Source organism: Nesoenas mayeri, assembly GCF_963082525.1.
Source record: "Nesoenas mayeri genome assembly, chromosome: 5".
NCBI lineage: Eukaryota > Metazoa > Chordata > Aves > Columbiformes > Columbidae > Nesoenas > Nesoenas mayeri.
In genome coordinates this window covers 10808525-10832119 of record NC_137548.1, presented here as the reverse complement: position 1 = coordinate 10832119, position 23595 = coordinate 10808525, and the positions used below count along the sequence as shown (strand labels likewise).

The following is a 23595-nucleotide window of genomic DNA, read 5'->3' as shown; positions in this document are numbered from 1 at the left end:
AATTCTGATATAGAATGTCTAAATGCAGAAATTATTACTTTTTAATGCTTGTCATCTTCACTAACTGTTTGTTATATTTATGTTAAAAAACATTTGCAGTTTTGCAAGTATTCAGAGTGTCCTGTCTCGTGGTTTATAACTCTTGTGTTCTCCTTGTAGGTTTTCAAATAATTGAAACTTTCCTTTTCTGATAACACAAAATCAACCCGTATTTTTTCTAATGCCATGAGGATAAATTGTCCTGTAATAATACTAGATGTTTTTTCTTAATTGCAGTGATAGATTTCTGCTTAACTAGAACTTTGGTTTGTGATGAGGAAACAAATTACCAAAGTCTGAGACTTTGCTGGGCATCTAAAATAAACTGTAATCAAAGAAAAGGTAAGATGAAAACAGGTAATGGAAAGGAATTTTAGAAGCTAACCTTCATGGAGAATTCTGTGTTACTTTTCATTTTATAGCAGTAAAAACATAGATTATTTTTTGCATTAATAGTTTAGACAAAAATGTCATTCTTTACCATGTCAGGATATTAAAATGTGATTAAAGAATTATGCCTGAATCTTTTATTTTGTTCAAGTATTTTTCCAGAGGAACATTTTGTATTTTAGTGAAAAATATAAAATTCATGGACCATAAAACTTATGCGGTTTCTTTCTTACTTAATGGTAATTTTTTTTTAATCAGGGGATGTTTTTAAAAAGGGGAGGTGGGTAGTGCTAGATATTTAACTGTGTGTTTCAGAAGTGAAAGAAGCTTTCATGTCTATTTGTCATTCTTAAATCAGTTGAAATATCCACAGCAGTGTTTCTAGTGTAGACCAGTGTTTGTACCAAAGGGTCAATAAGATTTCATACCAGCTCTTCTAGTCAGACAGTACTCTTAAATACCAAAATGTTTTACTTTGATTCAAAAAGAATACTCAAGTTAACAATAGTGACATCTTTTAGCTATAAAAGTATCCTAGTTTTTAAATACTATGAGAATTTCACAATTACAGCTTGTGGTGGGTTGTCTTTGGTAGGACTCCTGGTGCCACCAAGCTGCTCTGTCACTGCCCCTTCCTCAGGTGGATGGGGGACAAAAATTATGAAAGTCTCCTGGGTCAAGATAAGGACAGGGAGAGATCACTCTCTAGTTACCATCACAGGCAAAACAGACTCGACTTAGGGAAAGTAATTTAATTTATTACCAATCAAAACAGAGTAGGGTAATGAGAAATAAAACCAAATCTTAAAAGCACCTTCTCCCCACCCCTCCTTTCTTCCCATGCTCAACTTCACTCCCAGTTTTTATACCTCCCCCAGAGCAGCACATGGGGACACAGGGAATGGGGGTTGTGGTTGACTCACCACACGTTGTCTCTGTCACTCCTTTCTCCTCACTTTCTTCCCCTGCTCCAGCGTGGGGTCCCTCCCACAGGAGACAGTTCTCCATGAGCTTCTCCAATGTGGGTTCTGCCCACAGGCTGCTGTTCTTTACAAACTGCTCCAGCATGGGTCCCTTGCATGGGATGCAGCCCTTCAGGAACAGGCCGCTCTAGCGTGTGTCTCCCACAGGGTCACAAGTCGTGCCCTCAAACCTGCTCCAGCCTGGACTCCTCTCTCCATGGGCCACAGGTCCTGCCAGGAACCTGCTCCAGTGTGGGCTTCCCATGGGGTCCCAGCCTCCTTCGGGCATCCACCTGCTCCAGTGTGGGCTCCTCCATGGGCTGCAGGTGGATCTCTGCTCCACTACGGACCTTCAGATAGACTTTCTGAATCTGTGTGTTTCCTATAAATAGTAAATCATAAAGAGGTTTTTCTCTTTGTCATGGTATCTTCAAAGTTGTGTATAGAGAGGATTTTTTTGCTAGCCATAGAGTCAATTAGGAAAATGAAGTGTATTTATTGGGTGAAGAAATGCAAATGCAAATTGTATTTACTCTGCATGTAGAATCTTCTGTTTGGGGATATGCTAAAACTTGCATTGACATATTTATCAATATTAAATTTATATTGGGTAGGAATTGCCTTTTCCTGATTTTGAGGAAGTGTATTTTAGTACAGTGTTTGTTATACCTTTTCAACTGAGAAAGATGAATGCTGATTTGAGGGGAGTTAAAGGGGTATTTGGTTGAAATACTTAAGTAACTCTTTTGTTAGTTCCTGCTGCTATGGAAAGAAAATTATTTCATCTGATCCTAATGTCGGAGAGGATAGAGAGAATGTCTCCAGTGGGCCTGTCAACATCAAGAGACCAGAATACTGGTCAGCCTGCAGCATCAACTGTCGTGTGCTGCTCAGCTGCCCAGAAGGCTCGTACATGGATGGTTTTTGAACAGCCTGAAACATGGGCAGTTTGCAAACTGGTGACTTGTTCTTTTATGTGAAGGTCGTGCTGGACGTGTTTCCAAAGGGTATTGTTACAGGCTTGTATACAAGGAGTTCTGGACAGACTTTATTCCAGAGAAGTCAGTACCTGAGATACTGGTAAGACTTTTGGGGAACATTAAGTTGGTTTTTTGTTGTTGTTGTTTATTGTGGGTTTGTGGGGTTTTTTTTTTTAATGTATATAGTCATAGCAGAGACAATAAAAATAAGTTTTACTTTTCCTCAAGACAGTGTATGATTTGGATAGTTACTAATAACTGTAACACTGAATAGAATTCAAGTTGATAAATAGTTGATGAAGACCATTGCACATAGTTTTCTTCATAGAGGAGAGATGCGTTATAGCAGCAGAATGAGTGCGAACTAGAAATAGGCAATCTGTTCAAAAGAAAAATATCCTGAGTTACACAAAATTAATTTTAGGTTTTTCCTAAATCATAAACTTGTAACTTACTTTTCATATAAAAGATTTTGTCACACTTCCCATGGGGGGAAAGTAACAATAACATTGTCTTCTCTTCAGCGTTGTCCTTTGGGAACTACGGTCTTAAAAATAAAGAAGCTTGATATGGGGGCACCAAAAGCCTTGCTGGCAACAGCTCTTTCTCCACCCAGCATACGTGACATTGAACGCACCATACTTCAGCTGAAAGAGGTAGGCATACTTTTAATGTGGTAAAATCAAGGTAATAAAAATGCACTGTAGAAGTGTTTTTCTTGGTATTTAAGGTAGTAGTAGCCTTAACTGGAACTGAAGTGGGAACTGTGTCTAGAGAATCTTTTCTCACATTTGACAGTTGTTTGTTTATGGTCCTCTTCAGCATAATTTCTACAGTTACATTGTTAAAACAGGATTATAATTTCATCAGGTAGTATTGGTACTGTTTGTGAACTAGAATCTGTGGTGTGGAAAAATAGAAAAAAGCTAAGAACTTGAACTCTGTAAGTGAAATTTTTTACTAATAAGTAGCAAGATCACACTCTTACACTTTATGTTAAATAGGGGTCAGCTTGAAGATCCCTTTCTGACCTATGCAAAGAAGTTGGTGATTTTGCTTTTCAATTATAAAGTTCATGTGGGGTAGAACATTAATTGCATTAAACTTTTTATTTTCCAAAGTGCATAAGAAATTGTATTTCTGTGCGATGACTCTTTTTGTGTCCAGGATATGTAGTAGAAGCTTTGGTTTCAAAATACTGGGCTTTTAAAATTGTTTTAAGAACTTCAACATAATTTCAGTTTTGATACTGATTATTGTGTTGCCTGGAGGTAATTACTTCTTGTCGTCTTACAAGGTGGTCTTATATTTACTTCAACTCTTACAAGTGAATACATTTTAATTTCTGTAGCTGGGAGCACTTACAACTTGTGTTCAAACAGAAGAAAATCCACATGATGGTGAGCTGACTTTCATGGGAAAGGTGTTGGCACAGTTGCCAGTCGATCTGCATCTTGGAAAACTGATAGTCCTTGGGCATGTCTTCAGGTGCTTGGAAGAATGCCTTATTATAGGTAACTGAAAGAAGAACATGTGAGAACATTTATCTAAAAACAAGCGTTTTGCGGGTTTTAATTTTGATTTGGTTTTGTTGCAGCTGCAGCGCTCTCTTTGCGGAATTTTTTTGTAGCACGTTTCAAACAGCATGTCGATGGATACAGGTATTAACCTACATATTTTACAACTTCCTGACTACTTTTGGGGGCGGAGGAGTAAGGTGACCACTAAATATATTTTTCTTTTCATGTCATGAGTCTAATTTTCTGTCAAGGTGCCAAGCAGCTCTAAAAGAAGCTTTTCTAGGGCAGCTGAGATACTGAAATCTATTTGCATGTGAGCTAATTAATATCACAGAGCTCACTCATCCTTTTCTGAGTACAAGACCTCATTCTTCAGCTTTTCCTTTCTGATCTGAACATGTGGCACAGTGCCTCATCAAAATGTTTTTTAAAACAATAAATGAAATAATCCTTCCTATCCTGCTCAGACAGTTTACCTTCAGCAAGGAGCTGTGAACAAGAGCAAATACCTACAAGTAAATATATTGACCTTGTTTATTGAAGTCCTGGAAGGTGTTAACAGTGTGGCATTCTGAGCTATATAATACATTCAATATTTGAAAAAAATATTGTTGATAATGCCTCTTGTTTTTCTAGAAACAAACTGTTTTTTGCTGGGAATAGTAAGAGTGACTGTATTGCAATTGTGAATGCGTTTAAGGTAAGTCTTTTTTCCAGCTTACCTTCCAGTGAAATTTGATAGACAAAGACAGAGGTTCTCACCTGTTTATGGTCAGAGCAGCATTTGAGCTTCAAAGTTGTTTAAAGTTGCTAAAACCTTCAGGTTACTCCTAGCTACTTAGTGATACTTTCTGAAGGCTGTCCTACTGTGTAACACTACTAGTTCTGATGAGTTAATTTTTACCACTGTGAAGGTGCTGCACAAGTTTGCACCAAAGTACGGTAGTAAGAAATGGGTAAAAATGGGTTGCAAAGCTCAGTTTCTGGGTGTATTCCCTACTTTTCAATCTCCTATGGCTTTCAAGATATTTGTTCCATTAAGCAGAATGGAGAACAGCAGGAGTGTAGAAAGAGTGGGAGCATGCTGCTGATCTCAGTCTTCTGTTTGCTGGAAGTAGGGGCAGATTTTGAACAAGACAGAAATGAGAAGCTCAGGTTCTCCTGACCCCCTGTGATCCTTTTAATCAAGGAGCTGTTTTACATGGGGAGGCAGATTCTTTCTGATCCAGGAGGGTTTACCCATGTCATTCCAGCTACTATAGAATTGATGTCTCATTGCCTCCAAAAGAACTGGTGGCTAACCAGTCAGCAGAATGAAGTTTCTGGAATTACAGTAATAATAAGGTGCTGAACAAGTTTCTAATGCAGCATATCTGCTCTCTCTGTGCTCCTGAGGATCCCACTGCAGCTGTTACAAATCTGGTTATGAGATTGAAGTCTTCTGAACTGTAATACTTACTGGTACTGTGTCTTCTCATGCTTCTTTTAAAGATCTGCTTAGTTTATTTTCATGTGTCGTAATACTTTACATACATGTGCTTTGCTTCAGGACTTCTTCCCCAATTGTCTCTAGATGTTTTTAGGAGGGAATGATAAAAGCCCTGTCTTGGACAGCAAGAAATTTGTATTTACCCAAACCTATGTCTTCCAAATTATAGATACTGAGAGATACAGCCTGCAGTGCTTCAGGAATGTCTTGGATCATAATGAGTTCTACTTTCTAATAAACCAATGTTTTTTAGGAAAATACCATTTTTGGGTGGCAAAATCTTTTTCATCAACCTTGGAGGTGTTCAAATGCCATTGAATTAAAATATTATTAATTTTTAAAAAATAATTTTGCAAATATTTATTAACTTTATCTAGACAGGTAAGCTTGTCTCCTATGCTTTGCTCAATTAGCAGTAATCAAGATAAAATTCCAGTAAGAAAGAGTGTATTCTAGGTTTTCCAGAGTGTTCCTTACTTCTTCTGGAAAGAAGTTTCATCTTTCGCCAGATAATATTTGTGTGGACAATGTCCTGTTTCAATAAGAACAGATTTACACAGGGACATTCTTTAGTTGAGGCAAATACTGATGGCTGCAAAATCACACTGAGCTATTGTGGTGTGAAAATGCTTCATTCCACTGGCTAAAAGCTACACTACAAGTTATAGCAGGTTCTTTCTTTTCTCTGTACTGTTTTGCTTCAGGTCTGCTTATTTATCCTTGTGGGCTTGCAGTGTTTGTAAAGGATTGTTAGTGTCAGCCTAAAGCGGGACTGAGGTGTTTTGTCTCAGGCCATGAGTGACCTGATGACTTTCCCAAAATGACTGTAGCTTGCCTGGCACTGTGCTTTTTTTGTAGGCAATCCACTAATAATCACAGGAAATTCTGGTTTAGGATAACTCCACAGCTTTTGTTGTATTTTTATCATTAATTTTACAGCTTTTCTGTGGCATTTATCTGTCTGTCATAATAAACAAAAATAAAATGCTGAAAATGCGGTGATATTATTAGCTCCCCTCTAACCAAGGGCAGTTTGGACTGGTAAATTCTAGTGCAGAATGAGTTTGATGTCTTTTCTCCAGAGTTCATAGGTTTAACTTTGTAATTCTTTATTCTGTCCAAATATGATGTTTCTGTGCTCTGGGGAGGTCGGTGCCCAGCACCGTGGACAGGGGTCGGTGCCCAGCACCATGGACAGGGATTGGTCCCTGCAGTTGTTGCCAGCGGGACTGCTCCAGCACAGCACAGGTTTCTTGCTGATAGAGGAACTGACTATTCAAAGTCCAGCATTTTACATTATGGATGGTCTGACATATTCTGTAATCTTCCAGAGACTCTAAAATATTCAACTGCAGATTTATTCCATTTCGTGTATTTTGGCCTTTTTTCACTTTGGTGAGAACTGATTTGTTTTTCTGTATTCTGGTGTCAGAATTCATGAAGCAGACACAGGTACGTATGCCACGTGTACCCACTGATCCTGAGGCTCAAGCATCATCTTTTTTTTAATTCCCCTTATTCTGCTATATACAATATTTCCCTCATGTCCTGGTAATCTGAAGGTGTTATTTCTATAAACCAGTGTGGTGTCCTAGAGAATAAACACATTTAAACAGAGCTTCCTATGGAGTGTCTATGTGTGAGTGATGTGAAAGTTTTATGCTTTGAATGGCTATTGGGAAAGAACTTGTTTTCAAACTCTCTGGCTCAGGTTAATTTCTTCCAGGGTAGGCAGAGTTCTGTGAATCACTAGCATGTATTTTTTAAGCCCTTGCTTATGGAAAGTTTTCAGTGAATTAGAAAAGGTCAAAAGCTTTGGCAGAGAAGGAGCAGAATCCGAGGAAGTAAAGGCTAATCAGCCTGGTTTGAGTGATACTATTTAAAAAAAGAGAGAGTTTTCAAAAGAAAAAATAATGTCATATAAGTGACATTTATTTTCTGACATATAAGGCTTGGGTATGGAAGTGGCGGGTGTCAAACGCATTCTTTAAAATCAGTACATCAGACAGCCTCAGTCAAGGTAGGGGAATGCAGTCTGGCTATTCAGCTGTGCCCACAGTAAGCTGGAAAATTGTGCTGTGAGGTTGCTTGTTGTCAAACGAAGTAGATTCTGCAGGCATCTGTCACAGATTTGCTACCTAAAAATGAAATTATTTTCATTAATATGCTGGGTATGTTAATTTCTCTTCCAGCCCTGTTTTCTGGGAGGCATCCATGTCATAATTGTATCTGAGTCAGTCAGTTCACTTACTTCTGTCTCAAAACAAGGAGAAAAGAAAGGTTATGAAAGTAGCCCACTTTATTTCAGCATCAAATGAAAGCATCCAAGGTGTTCTATTTACGAATGTTTGCATGTGGTTTAATACTCAGTCCCTCTCCTTTCAGAAAACTAGGTGGACAGCCTGTGTTATCAGGTGGCTGCTTTACCTCTTCCAACACAAATCATGACTTACTCCTTTAAAGCCTTGGAATGTAACATGCCTGGTTTGCTTTTGGAACGTTCCAAGATCCAGAATCTCTAAGCTAAATCCAGAAATTGAGTGACCTAAATGCTATGTTTCCAATTTCGTTGTAGGATCTGATGGCAAGTCTGAGGCAGAATATATAATTGCAGTTTATCCAGTAGCATTTAAACTCCTTTTCAGTCTGTAGATGCAGCACTGCGTGCCGTAACCTCTAAGCTGACTTGAAGGCAGAATAGTTGTCTTCCTACAGCAATTCTTGTTCTTTAGCATGGAGTGGTACAACATTTATAGCCTTGCGGTGCTTTCAGCCCTCCAGTGATGCTTTCTTAGAATTACATTTTACAGCCACACCTCTTCATGTGCTCACATATGAGCAAACAAAGACACAGAGTTCTTGCCAATGTGCAACAAAATAGAGTAAGACTATTCATAAGAGTGAGAAATACTTATGTCTGCTTAGGAAGCCACCAGGCAAGCATCTTACTAAACTAGAGTCATTAAATAATTAAGGCTGGAAAGGACCTCAGGATGTCTGTAGGTCAGTCAGCTGTGAAGTCAGTCAAAGTTACTCATGGTTTTATAGGCAATATCCCCAAAAACCTGATCCAAGTTGGCCCTGCTTTGTGGGATGTTGGAACAATTGATCTGAAGAATTCTCTTCCAACCTAAATCATTGTGATCCAGGTTTCCTTACTCTTTTTTGTGCTTAAATATTTGTAGTCTTTGTTAGCCTGAAAGTCTCTCTCGTTTTTAAATCAGTGTCAAAAATTACCTTCAGTATAGTATGGAAAAAACTTCATAGCTTTAAATGTCACATTAATATTTGTAATAATTATTGTAAAAGGACTACAGTTTGTGCCTGAATACTACACCATTTCTTTCTTAGGCATGGCAGGACTGCAGACAAAGAGGGGAGCTGAGACATCCCAAGGTTAGTTAAACTTTATTTCTTCTTTTCTATTCAAGGTTGGTAGCTTCAGTGCTGGACTATTTTATATTCTTAGTAAGGAATTTTTGCTAGCAATCCTCCTTTATAATAGTTATGATTTTTCATAAATAAATAGAAGCATAGGGTTTCAGAGAACATGAGTCTTGGTATCCAGTGCTGAGTATTTGAAGGCAATCCATTACGTAGTCCCTTTCATGGATGGATCAACAATGGCCACAGGGTCTGAAATCCAAGCTGAAAGGGAAATTGAGCTGTACTTCAAAGAAATATTTCAATACATGTACATAAGTATCTCTTTTTTTAAGCAGCACACAAATCTTCCACCTCCCCCCTAGAAAGAACCTGAAAGATGAAACATCATTCACACAAAACAGTAGTATGCACACAATAACTGCCTCCAGTCTCTCTTGTATGTAAAAGATAAAACTCTTTTTATTTTTCTGCTTCTTTCAGAGCATAATATGCTTTAAGAAACCAGTGTGTAACATACACTGAATTATAATGAATAGCCAAGATGGCCAGAATCTGTCTGATAGAATTATGCATCCAGATAAAGAAGTTCTGGTTTTTTGGAAGAAGTGTCCATCTTAAAGTGTTCTGTAGTAGCAACACAGAGGAGTTGGAAGTGTGGCTTTATATGAAAAATTTAGATGACCCACAGCTGCACTGGTGATAACCAAAGTATTGTTTATTAGTCAAATATATAATTGTCTTGTATTTTCATGTATGTCATAATATTTGATTGATATGGATGCGAAGAAAGCTGTGAAATCAGATCAAGTTCTTCCATCACTATATGTAACTGTTGCTTGTGTCTACACGGAAGAATATGAGGGAAATCTTACTAGCAGCAGAAGAAACAAGTTTAACAATTTTTATGTTTATGTTTTCATGTTCTTTTCCAGGAAGAGCTTGAATGGGGTCGATCAAATGGTATTCATATCAAGAAACTCAGAGAGGTAAGATGAAATAATCATTTTTATAAGCAGAATGACTTAACTTTCCTTATTTTCTACAAATGCTAAAATCTTGTACATGCCTTCTGTATTATGTATATATCAAATATTTTCTTTAAATTACCTGTAAATACTTAGGTTTTGTTTCTTTGGAGGAGGAGAGATGGTACTGTTTGAAGTTGTTAGAGAATATCAGGACTCCAAGTACAATTTAAGACAGATGAGGCAGAAGTTTTATTAACTATGGTCATAGTGAGCAAATGTTTGGGCAGCATTTCCCCCTGATCCTCTGTTTTCTCTCAAGAGGTTGCAGAGACCCCATTTATGTACCTTTCAAATAAAGGAAAGAGATGGGAAGATAATTGCAATGTTAACAAAGCCCTGTGTGCATTCTAGTGAAGAATGGACTTCAGATAATCATTTATATGCTAATAAGTCCGAATAGAATAGAATCCTTTTGGTTGGAAGAGACCCTCAGGGTCATCGAGTCCAAACATAAGCTAACCTAAGCCTGGCACTAAACCATGTCCCTAAGAACCTCGTCTAAACACCTTTTAGGCACCTGCAGGGATGGTGACTCCACCACTGCCTTGGGCAGCCTGTTCCAATGCCTGACAACCCTTTCTGGGAATAATTTTTTACTAATACCCAATCTGAACCTCACCTGGTGCAACTTGAGGCCGTTTCCTCTTGTCCTGTCACTTGCTACTTGGGAGAAGAGACCAACACCCTCTATGCTACCGTACCTGGGAGGGATGGACTCTTTAAATTACTTGTTAATTGCCATAATTAACAATATGGAGAGATGGTTCTTCGTGGAGCCCCTAGGAGTAACACATCCAGTATGGTCTTAGCTCAGAAGTCGGGATCGGAAACAGTCACAAACTGCTAGCTTATAGACAAAAGGAATTTTTCTTTTGTTAGAATAAACATCTTAGCCCGACCTCTCATATCTTACATATTACTAATTTTCCATCCACAAAGTAGTGTAAAATTATTAGCCATTAAACATATTTTTAACATTTTTTAAGAGATCTCCAGTATTATTTGCTAATTCCGTAGGTCTCTGAGATACACTGAAAATTTGTGGGGCTTTGTTGCTAACATTACCGCAGCAATTAATGAAAACTACATCAGTAAAGAGCTTCAAGCTTGATGTGATATGTTGAGACAGAAAATAAGTAAAACTTGTTCACAACTCTGATAGGCAGAGCACGGCCTTGCCTGTTACTCCAGCGAGTCTTACCTGTGGCTTGAGCAATGTAGGGCCTGTGTTCAAAAAGCACAGGGAAAAACAACAACAAAAACTTTTCATAGTAAGCAACCATCTGGATAAGAAACGCCACTAGTTTTTTAGCTTGTATATCTGATAACAAGGAAAAAAGATGACAAAAAAGGAAATTGTGTAGAATTGGAGAGCTGAAGGGTCAGTTTTCTATGACAGCCTCCTGGATAGTTTGTATTCTCTTGGCTCAATGTCAGATAATTCAAGAAGAGGTTGTGCGTGATGTAATAGTTTAGGAATTTAAAATGGACACCTACACTAACAGCTGTTGAGAAGATTTGGGGTATTTTGTCTGCCACACTTTCAGATACTAATTCTGTAATACCGTAGGGAAGTAGATTTGCAGAACTGAGGTGGCCACGCAGACTGGTTTCTGATTATGGTAGCTGTTCTATGAGGAAAATAACAGGAGCTCTGGTATCTTAAAACTGACAGCAGCAGAAAGGAGAATGTAGATGTGAAGCAGCTGAGTGCACTGTGCTTTTCTGCATTTGTTCCAAAATCAGCTGGGACAATGAAGCCACTCAGTGCGTGGTCAGAGGACCAGTGGCTGCTTACAGAAGCTGCTTGGAAGTGCATAGGATTGAAAGCTTCACAGAGCATGTTTTGCTGTAGGACAGAATTTGGTCTCACTTAAAGTCATTGTAGTTGTCTGCTGAACTGAGGGTGCAGCCTGTCTGCTCACTGCTGCAGTTAGTGCAGAACTCCAGCTTGGTATTAGTGTGTTTTTTACCTTTTAAGATGTAAACCCAAGATTATTTAAATGCAGAACCATTATACCATCTTATAAAAGGTTATCTAGTTTTTTCTAAGTTTGTTCTGTATGATATGTGCATAAGATGCTTTGTAAATACAAAATTCTATTTTATAAAGAGATGTCAAGAAAATTGCTTGCGTCACAGTACTGAAATAATTTTCTGAGGCAGAGATGCTCAACACTGCGTTAAGTGAAGTGCACACTAGTGTCAGCTAAAAAGGAAAGGGAGTTTGCCCACTTGTTTAAGAGTTCTACTAACAGATTTTATTTTAATCTGTGGATGGGTTTGATCTGTTTAATATGAAACTTTGAGTTCAAATTTCAGGTGGCGGAGTTATTTTACGACTTGAAGGGGCGAGTCAGAGCATTTAACATGTGTGTTAATGATCAACCGTGTGCTCTGGGTCGGGAAAGTGTCTACAAACAACGCTTCATTTTGCAGGTAATGCTTTATTGACTCTTCAGGGGAGAGCCATTATTTACAAAATGTATGACTGGATTTTTATATACTAGTATTTATGAACTAGTATCACACCTGTGTTTCAAAATTCTCTGCAAATTAAGATTGCAGCTGAAAAAAAATAATTCTTTTTGACAGCTTAGAAGGACAACTAATGTTCCTTTTAATGGTTCAGAATTCACATGAAGTTGGTCATCTGGCTGTCCCTTTGCTTCTGACAGTTCATCAAAATAAAACCAAGTCATACTGAGATTAATTAAATTGCGTATCTAGACTAATCTTTGTTGAAGTCACAAATACACTCTAGAGAAGGATGGTTTGTGTTGGAAGGCCAAGAGCTAACAGTTTTGAAAATGATGTTTTCTCTTGTTTTGAGTACTCTATTTGGACCACCACTGGCTTGGTTAGTTATGGAGATGGGGGAGGAAATTAAGTGTCTTTCACCTATTGTAACTTTGTCAAATTTCCATTTAAATTTCTTGTCTTATTTGGACTGATCAGTAGTGATTTTCTTTTCACAGACCTATATGTTTGTTTCAGTGGCAACTGGCTTTACTGTATAAGCAGTGAACTTTTCAGAGCTGAATTGTTAAATACTGTAAGATGTAACATGAAAACTGAAGGAGATTCATGTAGCTATTTATGTGAATTTATTTGTTCAAATCAGGGATAACAATTACAGTTTTCATAGAGCAAGTCTGCATACAAAAATATTGAAATGTTGTAAAATTATTCCAAAGTTGAACTCTTTTTATAAAAAGAATATTTTTAGTATTTTGTATGAATTAATGTTTTGTCCAAAATTAGATTAATTCCTGGAAAGAGACAGGAAAAAATATTCACGTGAAGATCTATCAGCATTTCTTTATGTTGGTAACGTATCTCTTTTCAATAAATTGAATATGAATCTGCAGTGTTTTACAAAATATTTCATTGATTTCAGGTTGTAATAGCTGGTGCTTTCTATCCAAACTACTTTACTTTTGGAAAATGCGATGAAGTAGTTGCTGTGAGAGACCTTGATGGCAAAGATCCAAAAACCACTGTACTGGTATGTTAAAAAGAAACTCAAGGATCAACTAATAAAAATACATACTGTTGGGTGGTATTTTCAAGTTTGTTTGGTTTTTGTGGGGTTTTTTTCCTGTCATTGGCAAGGACAGGGATAATTATCTCTGATTCTCACTCAACAAGTTCTCACCCACCTCTCTTTCTTCCAATATAATAAACATTGTGTGGGTGGGCAGTTTAAGAATTTCTACTGAGAATTGCTTCTATGCATTTGATTGCTGGTCTTGTACAGGCAAACAATTTTCATAAAACAAATAAAAGATTTGAAAAATAGAACAGGACTATCAAGGGTACTTTTTAGTGAGTGTTTATGAAATGTGTTGTTGTAACTCTAATGTTACTCTTTTGTAATCTCCTACTTGGTAGTGCATGGCATACCTGCTTATTGCTTTAAGATTACTCAGATGTTGCACTCTGCTTTCCTTTTATCTTTTAGGAATACTTTTATCTGATAAAATAAGTGCAAGTTTGAAATGGCTGGTGCTGATTCTGTGGTATAGTACACAGTTTAAACAGGTGCCTGCATTAGGTATAACAGTGCACAATAACCCTGACCTATGCTTAAAGAATGCAAACCAACAAACCAGTGAGCCTCAAAGAATAGACTTGTATTGTCGCAAGAGAAAATAGATGAAAAAGTGGGAGAGAAACTCATAAAAGCTTGCTGCTGAGGAATTTTTTCATGCTTTACTGCTTACCCAAGAAGGCTCGTTCTATACTGTAGCAGATGCTGGCATGGCAAAACATGTGCACAAACACATTTGTGTATGGTTTTGAGGTTTTTAACATTGCTTCAGGATATCGAAGAAAAAAAAAATGCCCTGTTTAACAGACTAGACCCAGTCTTGTGGAATAAAGACAAGATTAGTCTTGCCACAGCAACATTGATTAAGATTAAACTCTTCGATCTTACGAGCTATTTACTTTTAATGTCTGTAACTTTTGATCTGTTCATATATCAACTGCTTGTTATCTTGAAGAAGGAAGAAGTAGCTGCTGTGTTTTCATCATTGTAAATGATCATCTGGGCACAAGTGCTGCAAGTTCCTCAAGCTCTTAATTTGAGAGATTTATCTTATAGCCATATGATGCTCCTAATGGTGTGTGCCAAAGATATAAAAGGCAATAATTCCTCCCAGTTTCTGGTCTCGCTAAATCATCTTGTCTTGAGGCAGTTTCTGCAGTCAGACCTAGGCTGTGTTTTTGTCCAGCAGCTGATCTTAGTACTGTAACTTCAAGGCATATGAAGATTTTCTAAAAATAATCTATTCTTCACTATCTAAGGTTGTAACAACCAAAAAGTAGAATAGACAGTTGTATAGCCCCTGAAAAATGGTTGGAAGTCCAGAAGTTTGAACTTGCTAATTAGGAGTTCTGTGATTCTATATTAAAGCAAGGTCCCCTATGAGAGATGATTGGATAAGAATGAGATACAGATACAGCTGTTCAAAGTAGGAGAAAGTGATTGTGTTGCTTTGCAGTTAGTTTTCAAGCTAGTTTAGCTCACAGAATTGGTGAAATGCATGACTCTCTCTTGTTGCCTTGGTCCTACATGGTAAAGTCATAATCCATTATAGCTAGCTATTTATGATCTATGGAATCCACTATACTTAACATTGTGCAACCCAGTATACTTAACTGGAATGTTATTCTTAACAGAATGCGTTTGAAAAGGTCTTGCACCTCCAGTAACTTCAGCAATTAATAGTGGTTTCAGGATTAAAAGTCAAGAAGAATAACAAAATCACTTAATTCAATTTGGAAGAGACCTCATGAAGTCATCTGGACTGATGACAAGGTCAAAGCAGGATTAGTGAATTCAAACCATGTTGCTTAGGCCTTTGCCCACTTGGGTTTGGAAAAGCTCTGAGGATGGAGATTCTGCAGCTTCCCATGGGATCCCACCTACCAGTTCCCTGAATAAACCAAACTGTGCTGTGCTGGACTTCAGGATGTTTATTCTGCTACTTATCTTCCCCTTTCTCCTCAGGATCTTGAGCTCCTCTCTTTCCTGGTTGCTCTGGCCCGGGCTGCTGTGATTATCACTTCACTAGCAAGTTCTACATTGTTCACTCATAGATCCAGAAGAGCCCTGTTCAGCTCATGACTGGGGTTAAGAAGTTACTTTCAACACCCTTCAGAAATCCGGGAGCTTGTGTCCAGCCCTTGTAGCAGGTTATCAGGGAGCTCATTGCCTCCCTCTAAGGTGCAGGATCTGTGGTCTGGAAACTTCTGCACGTTGCCTAAACATTGTCGGCTTCATACTGACGGATGCTCTGTTACCAACTTCATTTTTACCCTTACTGACCTCTTGTCCTGACCCAGAAGAGCTGGGTTGTGCCATTGCCTACTCCACGTAAGAGCAACTTATATTTGACCAACTCCTCGACACAGGGCAGACTAGGAGGTTGCTCTTTGTTATCCCTAAGCAGCACGTATCCTTCTGTAAGTGCTCTCCAGTTGTGCAAGCTGTGCCACCATACCTCAGGAACTCAATACATGGAAGTTCTGCCAGAACATGTAGCTCCTCCTGTTTCCCAGGCTATGCACACTGCCCAGTTCCCAGAGGTGGACAAGGAGGTGTAGGAGTTCATTGCTTTTCTGTTACAAGGAAAAAGAGGGACGCCAGACAGCTTCTAGGAAAAAAAATATCAAAGAAATACATATAATTGCAAATGAAGCTGCCATTCCAGTGTTCTGTCACCCTCAACTGGGAAGAAGTTTCTTCTCATATTTAAGTGGAACCTCCTATGTTCCAGTTTGTACACATTGCCCCATGTCTTATTATTGATCATCATCGAGTAGAGCCTGGCTCCATCCTCCTGACACTCACTATTTACATATTTATAAACATTAATGAGGTCACCCCTCAGTCTCCTCCAAGCTGAAGAGACCTAGCTCCCTCAGACTTTCCTCACATGGGAGATGCTCCACTCCCTTCATCATGTTTGTTGCCCTGTGCTGGACTCTCTCCAGCAGTTCCCTGTCCTTCTGTCCTTCTGGAACAACTGAGGGGCCCAGAACTGGAACAGGCTGCCCAGGGAGGTTGTGGAGTCTCCTTCTCTGGAGACATTCAAAACCTGCCTGGACACCTTCCTGTGTAACCTCATCTGGGTGTTCCTGCTCCGGCAGGGGGATTGGACTGGATGAGCTTTCGAGGTCCCTTCCAATCCCAAACATTCTGTGATTCTGTGATTGATAGTTAGAAAACACTTATCTACTGGTTTTGAAGTAGTAGGACAGCATTAGGAGCGAAACTCTGATTTTTACTGTTTTTTTGAGATTTTTGAATTCAATTTACTATATAGCATTTTTGGAATTTGGGGGTTGGATTGTGTGTCACTATTGCAGTGCAAGTGAAGGATGAAGGCAACTATTTAGTTGAACTTAATACATTGAAATGACTTAATGTATCTAAATTTAAACTTATTTTTCTTAACAGCTGAAGAATATTCCTCCTTATGGATATCTATACCATAAACAGTTGCAGTCACTGTTTAGACAGTGTGGGCAGGTAAAATCTATTACCTATGATGGATCAAAGTAAGTATAAAATACTTCAGATATCCTGCCTTTCTTATATTCTCAGTTACTACTCTAGTAATCAGTTTCTTTATCAATGGTGCACTGACAAAAGGAGTTTATTTCGTCTCATCTCCTTAGAATCAGTAATTTATTTTTAAAATATTGGCTAGAGTAAGGAGGGTGGGTTTGAACTTTGATATACATTGGTTGGAATAACATTAGATAAACTATTGCAGCTGAGTAAGAGACTGCCTTCTGCTTTGTCTCTTCTGTTGTATAACACTGGATCTTAATTGCAGCCGATCTGTCTGTATTTATTTCTAACCTATAAACTGAATTCAGCTTATTTGTACAGTCAGATGGCTTTGCACAAAGTGCATGTGACTGGCTGTTTTGGCTAATCTTGTGGCTAACTTAGGACTGCAGCTGCCTGAACTTGAATTCATGTAGCGCCTTTTCCAATTTTTAATTCTTACTCGCATGTGTTTTCACATCCTTTCTATTTGTGTTAAACACACTCAGTAAATTGGGCATGTGCTTCTGAGAAAGTTTCCTTATAACCATCACCATAATTGAAGTTTTAAGGTGCATGTGAGCAGTAGGCAAAGCTTGTGGGGAACCTACATTTACTGTTTGCTGCCCTGCTAAGATAAAGATGGGGAGAAGAAATGGCTCTTCTGGGTTTTTTGTGGGGTTTTGATTCCTCATCAGGTATCTATTGCAACTTTATTTGGTGGTTTTTTTTTGAACAGGGCTTTTGTGGAGTTCTCCCGTAACCCAGTGGAGGGCTTTAAGATCCTTCCTGCAGTGTACCTCTCAGTCAAGATGTCACAGCTGAAAATTCCTCTTGAGCTGAACGTTCATTATCCAGGCGATATTGAAATGCAATTGCCAGATGTGAGAGCTGTGAAATCTCTAAGGTAATTGTGTTGCATATGGAAAATGGGTTTCTTTGCAGTGTAAAGTTGAAATGAGGTTTGTAGGATCCAGTGAAAATTTCCTTGGAAGTGTCACCAGGGAAGACATATTAGGTTCAAAAAACAGATGTGTAAATTTTGAGTAAGCAGAACGTTTGTGCAGGGGTGGAAGTAACATGATTGTCTAAAATATGTCTTCATATTTAAACGTGTTTAAGAGAACTCCAAATACACACTGTCCTTTTTTTTTAAGGTTCTAATCATTTGCCTTTGGCATATGGAAATAGAGTTGTACACAGTAACTTTTGTTCATGCTAGAGACAACGTGGGCATTGCTAGAACCAAAATAAATGAGGAGTGGCATTTGGGGACATTAAAGAAAGGGAGAGAGGAGGAGCATAACAAATTGGGAGGATATGTAGCAACATAAGGTGGGGGGCATAACAGAAACTGCTGATGAGGAATGCAGCATAGTGGGTCTCTTTAGTCCACACCTGCTTTTGCCAGAAAAATCTGGCAGGTGGGTTTCATTGTTTTATATGGTGTCTGTGATTTTCCGCTTCAGGTCATACCAACAGTTTGCTAAAATGGTAATCTACCTAGATTCTGATTGGTCTGCAGCTATTTTAATATTTCAAAATAAGAAATCTAAAATAGGAAGGCAGGAATAAACTGGAAATTTTAAAGCATGGGAGAATATTTCCCTTCTAGTTGATTGTACTTGGTTTTTAATAAAACACTTTAGCAGTTTCACTGTGCTCAAAACAGCACTTAAAATTTTTGTGATAATTAGTTCTTGAGGGACTAAAGAAGTAGTTTTCTAGGCTGGAAGACTAATTTTTAGAGTCTTTAGCTTTTGTCAAGTAAAAGGAATATTCTATATTAAGTATACGTATATGCTAGATATATATGCTGAATTTGCCTTTGCACTGTAGTGTACTTAATTTATTAAAATAAAAAAATAAGAGTTAGGAGGCATGCCACAGCAAAAAGCCTCACTATTTAATCTTTATTCTGTGGTTTTCTAATAAATTGATGGCACAGTTGCTTCTTTGTGTATATCTTCCTGTGTTTGCTCATAATGAAATTCAGACAGTTTCTCTCTAATATTTTGCTTCTGTGTGGTCCTTTTACATTCTACTGAATTAATATATTTATAAGTGAAAGTTAAGTACATAAAAGTGCTCTAGGGACATGCTGCAAAGCAAATTATAGCAAAAAAATTGAACTCTTGAGTTGTAATTGTAAGTATTTAGCATCTTTATTCCTTAAACTTTTTAGAGTAAATGTGGATTGTCAGAAACAGACAGTGGAGCCTGTGGAAATCTCATTTGGTGCTTTACAGAAGTCAGAGATGATCCCAAACCGTCAGCTGTGCATCAAGATTACAGAGGTAGGAAAGCTGCACATCTGAGGTGGGTCATATCTAATAATCAGTACCTAGATAATTTGCAGAGAGTAATATCTGACAAGCTTAAATGAAAAGAATGGGCACTAATAATATTTTTAGCACAGAGATGTCCATAAGAGTTATGGAGAGTATTCGTGGTGTAATTTTTAGTAGTTCTTTGCTAATGTTACTCGCATGTCGGAAATAAATGTCAAACATTGGGATTTATTTGTACTTGACAAAATGTGAGATTCAGTGGCAGTAAATGTTAGCTGGAAGTAGGCATAAATGTAAAGATGACCATAGCTGTATGTATCTGTCTAATCTACTCTATATCTTATATTTCCTGCATGTAAATTTGGTTTAGAAAATGGAAACAATCTTTTTCTTAATTTTCTGTGTTTTAGTAATGCTTATATTGGGGGTCTATTTAAATGAAAAGTATTGCAGTTGCACAGCAGATAAACATTTATGAAATTATAACAGATAAATGCTTCACTACATTTTTGCAGTATGAGAACATTTCTATGTTTGTGTCAGTAATAGGAATACTTTCATGGATTTTGCTCATTTGTGTTCTGGATTTGATGTAGAAGAATAAAATAATATGAAATCTGGTATTTTCTGCATTTTATACTTTCAGATAGTAGAAGTTGGACACTTCTGGGGTTACAGGATAGATGAAAAAAACAGGACTGTACTCCAGGCCCTCACTGCTGAAATTAACTACCAGAACCTGATGGATTTATCAGTGTCTCCACATCCAGATTTGGTTTGTCTGGCACCATTCACTCAGCTGGGAAACAGAGGATACTATAGAGCTCGTATTCTGTGTGTTTGTGGAGATTTTGCTGAGGTACAGTAATGTGTTATGTCATATTGAATTGGTAGGATGTAATTGAGTTAACAATCTTGGAGCTATGCTTTATTTTATACAGAGCACTGTGTTCATAATAATTATAACTATCCCCATAAAGAAATCTGTAGAACTAGAACTAAAATCAAACCGTAATGGAATGTTGCCAGAATAGATGAATTAGGTTTTTTCCAGAACACAGGAACATTTTTAGTATTAAATTGAGACGCTTTTGTTGATACAGTTAAAGTGTCTTGTGTGCTGAAGCAGAGTGAAGGAAAATAAAGACTAACACCTCCAGGAGCTTTGAGAACATGAGAGCCTAGTGCTGTATTGCTGGCAGCAAGCCCATCACTTCTTCATAAATATACTGAGATCCATCTGAAAAGTTTCTTGCCCCCACTGTATTGTCAGTTTTGAGCCATTCATGGCCAGTTCATCTAAGCTTGTTGTTATGCCAGTGTTTCTTCCCCTGGTTTACATAGATTTTCTTCTTTTCCTTCTCTTTTCCCTCCCCTCCAGTTTCTTGCCTCTTTTTCTTCCTGGACTTTGCTTTGCTAATTGAAGCGAGCTGCACTCTTTCCCTCCTCACACAGTGCATTGACTCTTGTTCACCTGGTCTCTATCTCAGTCTTCTAGTTTGTTTTGACCTCACAAGCAGAATTACGCATGCTGCTGTACTTAGAGTTCTGCCTCTGCTTGTGCAATCATGCCAGTATTCCTCTTCCAACAGTGTTTCTCCCCTGCATTCGAAAATACTATGTGTGGCACATGTCACATTTGCCTTTTCATAGCTTTTTTCCATGGGCCACCTCCTGGCATCTTATACTCAGTTCTGTCTCCTTGGTAATTTCCAACTAATTAGAATTTATAAAAACAGTGTGTTTATAGCAGAAAATGTTAAAAATTCCAGAGGATATGATCTTTTACTTCATACCATTTGTTTTTTCACTATTGCGGTTGAGTTCTGACGTCCATTCAGTGTGATCTCTTTTGTATCGGTGTTTATATTCCTGAGTTACATATCATCAGCAAATTCATCAGAACATTTTGGCTTTTTGTGCCAAGATCAGGAATGGAAATTAGTGCCACAGTTCAAGATTGGTTTTCATTTTTCAGTCCAATACTTTTCAGCAATTAAGGACAGATTTTTGTGTGTGTGTGTTGGACGGTTGACCTTCGCCCAGCCCATTCCTCCTTCGAATTTCTTGGTTTCTTAACAGAACTGGGTGTTACCACTCTAACATTAATACTGAACATTGTCATCTGTTTAAAGTCACAGAAAACTAGTGAATAACAGTGCTAATCTCATCACTTTCTCTTTTGCATTTATTAACAGTCACCTGACCCATGTTAGCCTTTGCTTATGTAAAAGCAATTATCAGGTAGTATCACTCACTGTTAAAAAGCAAGGTTATACAGATTTAATTGTGGGGAGAGAATTAGAGCCTTTCAGAGAATTTACCTTTTCTAGATTTAGCAGGTTATTTGCATTACCAGTGGATGTTTAAGCCAAGGGATCAAATAATACATGATAAAATTTGACATGTAATTTTTGACATGACTTCATTTGCATGTTTTCCAGATTCTGAATTTGCTTCCATTTCACTTGATAAGATTGTGTTGTAGTGTAATTATTAAACTTAGCTTGTCGCTTTCCTTGCCACTAAAAGTAGCACTTTTAATGTTGTGGAATCTCTGCAAATGTTCGTGATTCTTTTTCCCTTGATTCTTTTTCCAGGTGTTTTTTGTGGATTATGGGAATAGATCAAAAGTGCCTTTAAACAGATTAAAAGATATTCCAAGCTGTCTTCAAGAGCTTCCTTTCCAGGTAGGGGTGATGGTATTTGCTGTTGCTTAATATTTTCATGTCTGGTCTGATAAAGACAAGAGTATTTCCAATCATAATGCCTTTCAGAATAATAAGTAAGTACCATCTCTCTTACTAGTAGGAGTACATACAAATCACCTTCACTAACGGGTGGATAAATGTTTTCCACAGATGTGTTTGCACGGAGTAGTAATTCTTGTGTGTGACTGGATTGCATTGTATTTAATTCCAGGGAAATGTTATCCAGCCTTTTGTTTTCAGGGTCATTTTCCAGAGAGGAGGACATAAAGAAAAAAGCCTGAACTTGCTGCATGACTGGATGTAAAAAACATTGTTTGTATTTTGAGGTTGTTTTTTTTTTTTTAATTTTAACTGAATATTTGAACTGATCCTGTTTCTATGGGGACAACATAGTGGGATCTGTCTCCCACCTGTAATCACAGGAACAGCAGAAGATGAGAAGAAATGGCTCTGACAGCTGCCTTGTGCCACATTTTGCTTTTGGTTGTTGGTTTATTTGCTGTCCATCAGTTCTGTGAGAAATAGAACTTCTCTCTAGAAGGAGAATGTTGTTCTGGTTCCTCTATTGCCCGCTAATATGCAAAGCTCAGGAGTCACAAGCTGAGCAGCAGATCAGCTTTGCTTTAGTCTAAAGAACCTCTGAGCAAATGTCAGAGGTTTATAAAGCCTAGAAAACAGCCCAGAGAGTAAAAACTATTAAGGACTAGTTTAATCTGTTACTCTCTGCTTAAACCTGGCTGCTCCTACTCCAGGTAGGAGGCAGCAGAGTATCCCTCCTTGTCTGCGTGGCACAAGTCTGCAGGGGCAAGTATCTTACGTACAGTTACTCGGCAGGGTATTTTTGCTCCATCAAAACTCCTACTAAAACTGCTACACCATTAGTGACATGACAAATATGTAGGAGATACCAGATTTGAATTTCACAAAGCTGGAAATCTCTGGTTTCGCTTTGTGCTGCTTTGCTGTTCTTTGAACTCCTGGCTTTAGTTGGATCTTTTCAGACAGAACTCTCTTGATAATTAACTAGTGATCTGTAACACAAAGCTGAGGGACTTTATAGCTAATTTTTACAGAAGAATGATTCTCTTGAGCTATATTTACAACCAAAATAACTAGAGCCTTCAAGTGAAATTTGGCTTTTCAGTCCTCATTCAGATGTTTTTCAGGTAATTGAAACAGGTGTATCACACTAACCCTGTTCTCTGAAGCATTTGATGATGAAAATGAGAAGTATGGTTTTATTTTATTTATCTCGTCTTTGTATTAGGTCTTGACAGGTTTAATTTTGTTTGGCTTTCTTTTATACTTGATTTTAAAAAATGAGTAGAATTAATTTTGGCAAAAAACATCCTTTTTCTCTTTTCTTCAGATGTACTAGAGGGAAATGTATTTCCACTTGAGGCCTAATCTTTTAATGGCCAATTTTAATGACCGGCTAGAAAAAAAATAGGGGTTTTGTTGTAAATTCGTTGTAAATTCATTCAAAGATGTAATTACAGACTGCTTGTGGAAGGAGGTTAAATGAAAACTAAATTACTCTTGCCTGCCAGGGACTGAATAGCTGTAGTGGTATTGCCAAGTTTTCTGTTACCTTAGTTGAGAAGAAATGTGCATTGTAAGTTTTTTCCAGAGAAGACATCTTCGCACTCCTAATACTTTCATGTGGATGGTGAATTAACACTCAATTATCTTTTATTTATGCTCTGTTTGCTCAAATTCCTTAGCATTTAGG

General features: G+C 37.8%; 1 protein-coding gene across 1 annotated transcript in view; it reads left to right on the top strand.

Annotated features, from left to right (window-relative positions):
* Positions 1–23595, top strand: part of TDRD9 (tudor domain containing 9) — a gene marked incomplete at both ends in the record, with an annotated part of 85671 nt that overhangs the window by 52706 nt on the left and 9370 nt on the right. Inside the window, 15 exons of the mRNA XM_080344622.1 lie at positions 277–381; positions 2374–2471; positions 2896–3027; positions 3723–3885; positions 3969–4032; positions 4528–4591; positions 8732–8776; positions 9700–9753; positions 12118–12234; positions 13196–13303; positions 16766–16866; positions 17601–17768; positions 19047–19158; positions 19799–20011; positions 21753–21842. Of these exons, the coding sequence (XP_080200748.1) occupies positions 277–381; positions 2374–2471; positions 2896–3027; positions 3723–3885; positions 3969–4032; positions 4528–4591; positions 8732–8776; positions 9700–9753; positions 12118–12234; positions 13196–13303; positions 16766–16866; positions 17601–17768; positions 19047–19158; positions 19799–20011; positions 21753–21842 (1634 nt within the window). The remainder of the gene's footprint in view (positions 1–276; positions 382–2373; positions 2472–2895; positions 3028–3722; positions 3886–3968; positions 4033–4527; positions 4592–8731; positions 8777–9699; positions 9754–12117; positions 12235–13195; positions 13304–16765; positions 16867–17600; positions 17769–19046; positions 19159–19798; positions 20012–21752; positions 21843–23595) is intronic.